The following is a 9,801-nucleotide window of genomic DNA, read 5'->3' as shown; positions in this document are numbered from 1 at the left end:
AGAGAGAGAGAGAGAGAGAGAGAGAGAGAGAGAGAGAGGGGGAGAGAGAGAGAGACAGAGAGAGAGATCATTGGATCCCTTCTGTGGGTAATTTGGTCAGCTCTTTTTGCAGCATCGGGCAGGCAGAACAGTCTCTAAAAAGATTATATTGAACATTATTTATTAGGCGTGGAAAGAGTAGAATGTCAATGCACTCTGGGATGTGTGTGTGTGTGTGTTTGTGTGTGTGTGTGTGTGTGTGTGAGAGAGTGTGAGAGAGAGATTACTTTCTGTTAGACAAGCGAAAAGGGTTAGAGATGATATCCGGAGTGCCGTTGTCCCACCGTGATTTGATTTATTTGTTTCTTTTTTCTCTAATTTAATTATTTGGTCTTCTTAAATCTATCTTTATGAAGCATGGAGCGGCTATAGTCAGTAGGGAGTTGGGTTAAGAATGGGACGGTCGCCGGTTCAAGTCCCCACAGGGACCAAAGTAACGGGGGTGGACGGTGCCAGTTCCCCAGCTCCTTCCCTACGGAGGACTGAGCGTGTGTGTAATGTGGGTAATAACATTATAATGTCCATTTGCGGGATTAATAAACTATACATAACGTTATAAAAATTACATTTAAATTAACTTTAAAGACGTGGAAAAACATCCCTGAAACACATAGGACTTCCTATCTTCTCAGGAATCTTCTTCCGTAGGAAGAACTCAACTAAATGACAACATAACTATGTGTACAAATGTATTTCTCAATTCTGTTCTTCATCACCAAGTGTCCCGTGACCTTCATCAGTCCGCATTCACCCACCTGGAAGTCCTTCACGCCCAGGAGAGCCGGGTTGTCCCCGACCACCAGGCTGGCCCTGAGCACCGGGGAGTCCTCGGTCTCCCTTCACATAGATGGGAGACGGAGGAATGGCGGCGTCGCCAGGAGGGCCTGCAGATCAAAGGTTACAGAGGAAAACCATCAGTTTGGAAATCACACACACACACGCGAGATTCCATGAGACATAGTTAGTGATTTTAAAGGCAAATCTAAATGTCACGTGTAGATTTAAAGCTTTTAGTGTGTGACTTTTCAATATTAATGAACGTCGGTTACATTGAAGCCGTTGCCAAATGAGTTGCTACGACGCTAACGAAGACTATGAGCTCCACACAGCTCTCTGTATTTCTCAGTATGGCTATGTTCAGAAGATTGGGTTGTCCGGCGAACTTTCGCATGAAGAAGATCGAGTGAAGACTCCATCTTGTTATTTTAATCCTCCGTGTCCTCCTTGGCTTCTAGCAACGGTGTGGAGGAGGGTTTGTATCAGGTGGATGCAACAAAAGTGTTGTATGTTGTTATTACTTAGAATTCCTCATGGGGGGGGGGAGACATAAACTACGCACAATAGTTTTTTAAGTGAAGTTATTTTGCATTTTGGCTCTTTGCCTTGTCCTTTATTGTGTTAAATATCTTTTTCTGCATGTTGTAGGTTTACAACCTTACTCTGCTCTGTTGTAGCAGCAAACATGCATCACTTGACACTTGTGTTACATTATACACACATTATAATGCTCGCCTAGCTGCTAGCGTGGGACGCCCTCATGCTAAGCTAGTTAGAGCAAATACTCGCTACTGCTGCATATGAGACTCCCAACAAAGATGGAACTGAAGTGTAATGCCTCGCTCTGTAGCTTAAAACAGAGAGCTCAACACACAGGGGGAAAAGAGGAGCTGCAGCAATGTGCAGTACAACAAGAACATGGTGTTTTTTGAAAACTAAACCACATAAACCTATTTTGGTACAACCTCAAAATACACTTATGAAACCTGAAGATGAGCCTAATATGAGCTCTTTAAGACCCCGTGGAAGCCCCGCTCCGATCACTGTAAGTTTAAAGGTGAATGTGTCGACCCACCGGTCTCTCCGACGTCGCCAGGATTTCCAGGAAGGCCGCTGGCGCCGGGGAGTCCCTGGTCTCCCTTTGATCCTGGGAAGAAAAGAAAAAAACATGAATGAAGCACATTTTGGGGCTTTGCTTTCAACAAATTCACAAGATCAAAATACAGTTTTGTAGGGGGGGATTGCAGGAAGAAATCTGGGATATGCCGTCAAAGTACTGTTGACTGACCAGGGAATCCAGGAACACCGGGAAGACCGATGTCTCCCTTCAAACCAGGAGTACCGGGAAGACCAGAGGGACCCTGGGAAGAAAGAAGACCAGACAGTAACACCTGAGTCTAGAGGTGGAAGGAGTACTAATCACATCCTACATAAGTTAAAGTACTATTACTTTGATGAACAAAGTAAAATTACCAAAGTAAAATCTACTCAAGGCTGGGAGGCCATTCTTCAGAGCTATTCATATATATATATATGCAGTAGATAGAGATCAAGATCTATCCCAAAGGATATTAAAGTGTACAATAGCCTATACACAACATAAATACACATAGACACATGACACATGACATCCACGCACACGTACTGCAAAAGTACAAAGAAAGATATCAATATCTTCCCATTGATGCACTTGTATTTTGCGTTATTGGTTATATTACACTAGCTATTTTGATGACCTTTAAAACATGTTGGGTATGAGTGTTTCTAGTCTGTGGTGTGCGTGTGTCTGTGTGTGTGTGTGTGTGTGTGTGTGTGTGTCTGTCTGTGTGTGTGTGTGTGTGTGTGTGTGAGATCCCATGTTCTTTGGGAAGACACTACCCTGTTTGTATTTCTTTTCTTTCTTTTATTTAATCTCAATAAAAAGATTTGAATAATGATTAAATCTCCTCAGGTAAAAAGTAGCTAATTTCAAATGTACTCCGAGTAAAAACTACTTGGTTACTTTATTAAATGTGGTAGTTTACGGCACTTCATTTTTAATTTCTTAATTGCAATTTTTTACTCAGAAATGGATGGGATTTAAAATACAGTGAACACATCAAACAACACATACTTAAGTAGACGTAAAAGTACAGTCAAAACGACTCAATTACAGTAACGTGAGTAATTGTAATTGTTAGATATCTCACCGGGAATCCGGGAGTGCCGCTGTCTCCCTTTTGTCCAGGGAAGCCCGGCTGGCCGGGAGCGCCGGGGATCCCCTTGTCCCCCTTAACGCCGCCGTTGCCTGCGGGCCCGCGGGGACCCTCGGGGCCCGGTGCACCTTTACAAGCAGCCGGCAAAGGTCAAAAGGTCAGGTACAGACGGTCTACTGACTAACCAACACAATACTGTTTCCCCTCTTTACATTCCCACCAGGATCAGTTTGGTTTCCATTTATCAAGTCGCTAGTGAGATGTCAGGAGTGTTTCGACTGTTGACCATGGAGTTGTTGTCTTTCCGGGGAAAAAATTGAATTTTTTTCTTCTTTTGGCGCTTTTTTAAATTCATGGTCAATAAAACTAATTTCACCAATTTGTTTTTGTGAATTATTAAATTTAAATGAATTATTTTGACTCATGAGTTAAGATCAGAGGATGTTGAGTGGATCAAAGACTGTCAAAGTTACAGTTATAAACTTTTCAAATGCTAATAAATTAAATAAAAGACCTCAAATTTATTGGAAATAATCTTTTTTTTGTGTGTTGTATGAGTTCCTCACATCCATGCATCCTTGTTATATTTGCGCAATTCTTTAGAAAGAAATTAATGTTTGTGATGTTAAAAACTTTATAAAAAAAGGGTCAAATATGATCCGAGGACAAAACAAGGGATATTAAATGTTGTTGCCATGTAGTCGTTGACGTTCATGGCTCGTTTATCTGGAAAATAAGTATTAAACTATATTCTCACTTCATATTTTAAACTGTATAAACGGGAACTAAACTGACCCAGACCGTGTGAAATCATTCACAGTACATTGCTGGAGCAATATATATAGCCTAATATATATAATAATTCATATATATATATATATATATATAGCTCCAGCCGTCACAAATCACCTGCACGTAACAGTAATATGTTAAAATAACTATTTATAACCATGTGTTAAGTTTTAAATCCCAAGAAATGTCTTAGATGTCAACCAAACAAAACCAAAGAGTTTCATTACAGAACCAGCTGTAAAAACAAAACCAAAAAACCTTGTTATAAAAAATATACAGTAATATACCAAGAGCCGGACTCGCCACTACTACTAATACTAGAACTATTGGGTCATTGTAAATTATAGAGTGTGGTCTAGACCTACTCTGTAGAGTGTCTTGAGATAACTCTTGTTGTGATTTGATACTATAAATAAATTGAATTAAAAAGAAATACAAATTTCTGGAACTGAGGGAGAGAGACAGGGTTAATTTTTAAAGAAAAAACTCTGAATCCCGATGATTAAAGAGGCAAATTCATGTCATTATGTTGTTGTTTTTTGTCAACCTCATCATCATTTCGCCAGCAGCGGATGACCTCATCAAGTCATACCTTGCAATTTAACTTTGCAATAAGGAAACACATATTACATCCTGATTTGTAGGGGTGCACGATTCAGAAAATGTCACTATTCAATATTGAATTTTAGGCTCAAGATATGGTTAAGAATCGATTTTTTGATTAAAAAAAATTCTCAATTAAAAAAACAATTCACAGTGTGTAAATGTAGTTACTCTTCCCGTGTGATAGTACACACGCCATTACAAAAAAAGGGTAACAATAAGGATTGTATTTCTTTGGACTGATTTTGAATCTGTAGAGCTCGAATCGACTCCTCCATTTGTTTTGCACACCGCTCCTGATTTAGATCAGGGACAGGTGCAAAATAATCACCAGTTACAATCAAAAGTGACTTTATAATCTCAGAGAACATCCGGGTTCTTGTGTTGCGTATTGTTTTGATTTTTTACCTAAATGGCCCTCATACGCTGTCTCAGTATTGCTAGGGAACATAAAGAAATGTTGAAAGGCAACTTGAAGCCTTCATTGACGCATCTTATCAAAATATGTCCAAATTTCTCAGAGGCAAAGCTGAGTTTCTGTCGGTTTGCCAAGCTCGCTCTATATCCTCCAATGAGCTGCGGCCATACAGAATCTGCAGAATATGCTGAACTCTGTGGGGGTTTCCGCAGGTTTAAAAACTTTTTTAAATAATCTAAAAATAAAAACTCTATAGAATGGTTAATATATCACCACCCTCAGATCTTGAGATTTTTGGACCATCCCTGAAAACCACAGCAATGGGCAGATGGTGTCAGGGTCTGCTAGTGAGAGCATTTGTTTCCCAAAGAGCAGCTTTGCCTCAGAGAAACCTTTTGTCTGTCAAAAATGGAAAAGAAGAAGCAGAAAACCCCCCCAAAAACACAATTCTGCTCTCTCAAAATGGCAGGAAAACATCAGAATGAAAGTTATGCAACAGTTAGGATGATAAGGATCAGTCCTGAGTGTCCCGCCTGGCCTGCGGGGTAAAGAGAGGGTAAAAAACACAAAGAAAAGCTGACATCCACCCATTATCTGATCTTCACTCATTCTCAGTCCCCCCAGGATGTGTTGGTCCTCATTAAAAACAGAGACCACAATACTTAACCATGTGTAGTGATACTAATCAAGGGGTTGGGGTGATTGCATCTTCATGACAGTAACTTAATGTCTTTGAGGATTTAGCCACTTTAAAAAAAGTTTCAATTTCAACTCTAGAAACTCAGACTTTTTAAACAGAGAGCGTTTGAAGTGAATCGACCTCGACCCCATGATGAGACACATTAAACCGTCGCCCGTGGTTACCCCCCCCCACAGAGCACACAGCATGTACCACAGCATGAATCAAAACCATCAAACCACTGGAGTCTAACCTGGAGGACCTAGGTTTCCCAGAATTCCCAGGTAAAGCGGAGCCCGGGTGACGGCACAGGGCAACAACAACAACAACAACAACAACAAAAGAAGAAGAAGAAGAAGAGGAGGTTTAGACAGAAGCAAGCATCAGTACAGGAACACAGTCAGGCTAAACAGGATATCGTTGTCTTTAAGTAGCGAGGACGTATTAAAAAGGCTACTGGACACCTTTGAAAGCTTCACTGCTGTTTGTTTGTAGTCTCATAAATAATCATTATTTACGTAATGGCCTGCTGACCGTGCAGCTGTAGTTTTTTTTTAAATAGTGATGAAGTAGCACCCAACAGCGCTCCCGCATCTCAACATTTGCACCCAACTCACTGTTGAGGTTGTTGAAATGTACGGATCCCCCAGGAGGTCAAATAGTACTAATTTGTGTTCTCAAATTATTCATGCACCCTAAGCACAATTAAAGGGATAGTTCAAATATTTTTTTAAAGTGTGGTTGTATGAGCAGCTTCTCCATAGCGAGTGTGTTAGCTCCAGAAGATGGTTGTCGGCAGGAGTACCGACTCAGAAGCTAAGCAATGCTAAGCAGGATGCTGGACGGGGGCAGCAGGTAAACAGGCTTTAGACACCTCAAAACATCTATATACGTTTAAGTATACACTATATTTTTTTCACAGCTTTGCCTTGCTGCCACACAGCCCTTTACGGCTGAAGCCGTCATGTCTGCTCTCTTTAAAGCCTCCAGACCCCTTTAACAGAAACAGTACTTTTACCACGCGGCACACTGGAGTTGCTGCTGCTGCGATCGGTTGGTTAGTTTGTGTTCTTGTGTCACTTTGGAGAAGTCAAACTGACTTTAGAGCCCAGTTCCAAAGATCCAAAGATTTGTGAGGAGAAAAAACGTTTTTAGAACATTGCAGGAAAAAGAGTCTCAGCATGAGTCAGTCAGCTGGACTCAAAACAGCCGCGACTCAGCTGTTCAAGTCGCAGAGGCTGGTTTTAGAACGTCAGAGGATGTCAGAGGACATGAGAGGACCTGAGAAGGTCAGAGGACGTGAGAGGACGTGATAGGACATCAGCTGTTGGACAGCCAATAGAGGAGTCAGCTGGACTCAAACCAGCTGCAGAGGCTGGTTTTAGAACGTCAGAGGATGTCAGAGGACATGAGAGGACCTGAGAAGGTCAGAGGACGTGAGAGGACGTGAGAGGACATCAGCTGTTGGACAGCCAATAGAGGAGTCAGCTGGACTCAAACCAGCTGCAACTCAGCTGTTCAAGCTGCAGAGGCTGGTTTTAGAACATGAGAGGACGTCAGAGGATGTCAGAGGACATCAGAGGACTTGAGAAGGAGGTCAGAGGACGTCACAGGACGTCACAGGACGTCACAGGACGTCAGCTGTTTCAACAGCCAATAGAGGAGTCAGCTGGCCAAATCAGCTACCAACTATAGAAATAAAACGATCAATGATCCATTTAATCTCTATGTTACAAACTGTCAACTGGGCGAACTGAGGCTCAACAAGCGAGCGCGGTACGTGGTGGAGCGAGCTAGAGAGTGACTGGAGAGAGGGAGCGGCGATGGAACAAAGCCGTGAATCAGAGAAATAAAATGTTGTTTTCTCCATTTTATTTCTACTAGAAATGCAACTGTAGCAAGATTCTCACTGTCACTAACGTTATCCACATTCATGTCTTTAAATGCAACAAATGATATATCCAGCTACAAAAAAGCCAAAAAAAGTTGGAAGTTATAGACTGATAAGAGTTGTTGCTATAGTGATGATACACCATGTTGTCTCGTTGATTAACCTTTAAAATGGCATTATTTAGTACGTTGCAAGTACTTTGGTCTCAGTCGCACTAAAACACAACGTAACTAACCGATGGAGGCAGCAGCAGAGCAGCAACTACCATAAAATGAGTCTGGTGGCTTTGGTCTCAAAACCACTGAGGACATTTTGTCCTGTTGTTCTACTATGTGACCACCAGGGGGAGAGATACTCCTAACAGCGAGTTGAGAGGACATTTTTGAGATTTGGGAGGTCCTGGCTGCTACAACAAAACATTTAAGCTTCAGTATTTTTCAATAACATAACAACATTTCAGTGAAATGCATCAGAACTACAATTTCAGTAAGTGACACTAAAAACAAAGATTTGAGGTGAGTTAGTCATATGGTGCTCAAACTGTACCATGCTAAACGCATAGCCCTCTCTGCATGTTACTTTGGTATTTTTCATGCTACTTGTGCCAGAAAAGGACAGAGTTTTAGACTCCACTACTGTGTGTGATTTAAAATTATCATCATTAAACAACTTATTATTTTTTTTAAAGGTGCTTACTTGTTAAAAGGTGCATTAAACTACCATCAGTGTGCATGGAAAGTGAAAGAAGACAGTCGTTAGAAGAAGAAATAAAGAGTGAGGTTTCCCACTAGCAATGGTATCCCTTTAGATCAGAGGGTGGGGTTAGACTGTAAGGAGCGTGCAGGAGACGTCTGGGCGCCGTTGGTCTGACCTGCGGGACCTGCGGCGATCGGATGCACGTGTCATCACACGAGGAGGCGGGGCCACACCGCAGTGGGTGGGGCCAAGCCACCGGAAACACAGGGGGTTAAATATCAAGGCTTCATTTTGTCATTCCGATGCGTTTTCGTAGAACCCACTGCCGTTCTTGGCAAGATCCGACCGTAGAAATACATTTCTATGGACCCGCCCTTCAATAGCATTCGTGCGCTACGATTGGCTAGGCGTCCATGCCTGTGCAAGGTAATGGAACCGGATTTGTCACTGGCCCATCCACTGGCCAATCGGCTATCCTAACCTTAACTACTCAAAGTAGAGGCCTAACCTCAACCAATCGGGCTGCTTCGTAGGGCGGGTCTTCCCTGGAACTGCAGTGGGATCCATTAAAACGCCACCCTGACACCCACAAAACACTTTGTACCACCCTAACACAGTGCTGGGGTGGACATTTGCTTATGCAATCTTCAGATGGACCTGATAAAAAGTTATCAAAATCATGTTGCAGTGTTGTACTGATTGTTCAAATGGGCGTGGCCTATTACATCCAAAATAAGACTGGATGTAAAAAACGTTTTTAATTCAATTTTATAATACTTTAATTTGAAATGTATTTTCCCTGCTTGTATTTTTAAAGTTTACCGTGTGAATGCTGAAGTTGTAGTGATGTGAACGTGGAGTAGATTCATGGACACGTTAGACATTGAGAATTACACCCGGTTATTGCACACTAACTTTTCTAAATGTGGTGATTTTGATGATAAACTAAAGGATGAAGGCTTTATTTATGGAATGTAGCCTACGACTTAACCTTAAAACCCCATTTGATTAGGTTCATATTGCTTCGTCAAAAAGCTGAAAACAGGGCATTTTTTCTTTCTTAAATTGTGTTTTCATATAATTGCATTACTATAAAAGTTGATTTTATGTTCACTCCAAACCCCTGCACTGGCTGCTTGTGTCACACTGTGTGCACGGTCCATCTGAGGCCTGTCCACTCTTTTTCCCAGCATCGTGTTAGGCTTTTATTCTCTTTATTCTCATTTTTGTGTGGGGACAAACAGTGTCCATGCAGACGAATGATTGGTCGGACAGAAACATGAGGCAGCAAAGCTTGATGCAAACCCAAACACCCCCAACTGGACTCTTATTGTTCAATGTGATAGGAGCTATCAATATCCATATTATTACCCATAATAACTCATGTTTAAAGGCCCGAAAAGTCTGTTTTCTTAATCATCTTCTTACATTAAGCAATTGAGTTTCTCTAATTTCTGTATTTTTTGTTAGGTCTGCTCAATTATGGCAAAAAAAAACATCATAATCTAGATTAATTAACACAATATCATACAAAAGTCTTTAACAATGGATTTTTGTGAACTTTAAATATATAATTTAGCTGCAAAAAAACAAAGTATACACATTTGTTGTTTGCTTATGTTGCCCGACGAAGCTGATTAGCTGAGATTTTGAACGTAGAGCAATATAGTTTTTCTTTCTGTGTTGTATTTAGTCATTAAATATGTATATA

At 41.2% G+C, this 9,801-nt stretch overlaps 1 protein-coding gene across 2 annotated transcripts in view; it reads right to left on the bottom strand.

Annotated features, from left to right (window-relative positions):
• col4a5 (collagen, type IV, alpha 5 (Alport syndrome)) overlaps window positions 1-9,801 on the bottom strand; it is a 51,743-nt gene that overhangs the window by 6,906 nt on the left and 35,036 nt on the right. For both annotated transcript variants that reach the window (XM_034901112.1, XM_034901113.1), the window contains 4 exons: window positions 3,006-3,139; window positions 2,105-2,177; window positions 1,892-1,963; window positions 795-923 (listed from right to left, as the gene is read on the bottom strand). In XM_034901112.1, the coding sequence (XP_034757003.1) occupies window positions 795-923; window positions 1,892-1,963; window positions 2,105-2,177; window positions 3,006-3,139 (408 nt within the window). The remainder of the gene's footprint in view (window positions 1-794; window positions 924-1,891; window positions 1,964-2,104; window positions 2,178-3,005; window positions 3,140-9,801) is intronic.

The sequence above is a fragment of the Etheostoma cragini genome, chromosome 19 (assembly GCF_013103735.1).
Source record: "Etheostoma cragini isolate CJK2018 chromosome 19, CSU_Ecrag_1.0, whole genome shotgun sequence".
In the NCBI taxonomy this organism is placed as follows: Eukaryota; Metazoa; Chordata; class Actinopteri; order Perciformes; family Percidae; genus Etheostoma; species Etheostoma cragini.
The sequence above is the reverse complement of the archived record's forward strand: the minus strand, read 5'-3'. Positions and strand labels throughout refer to the sequence as shown.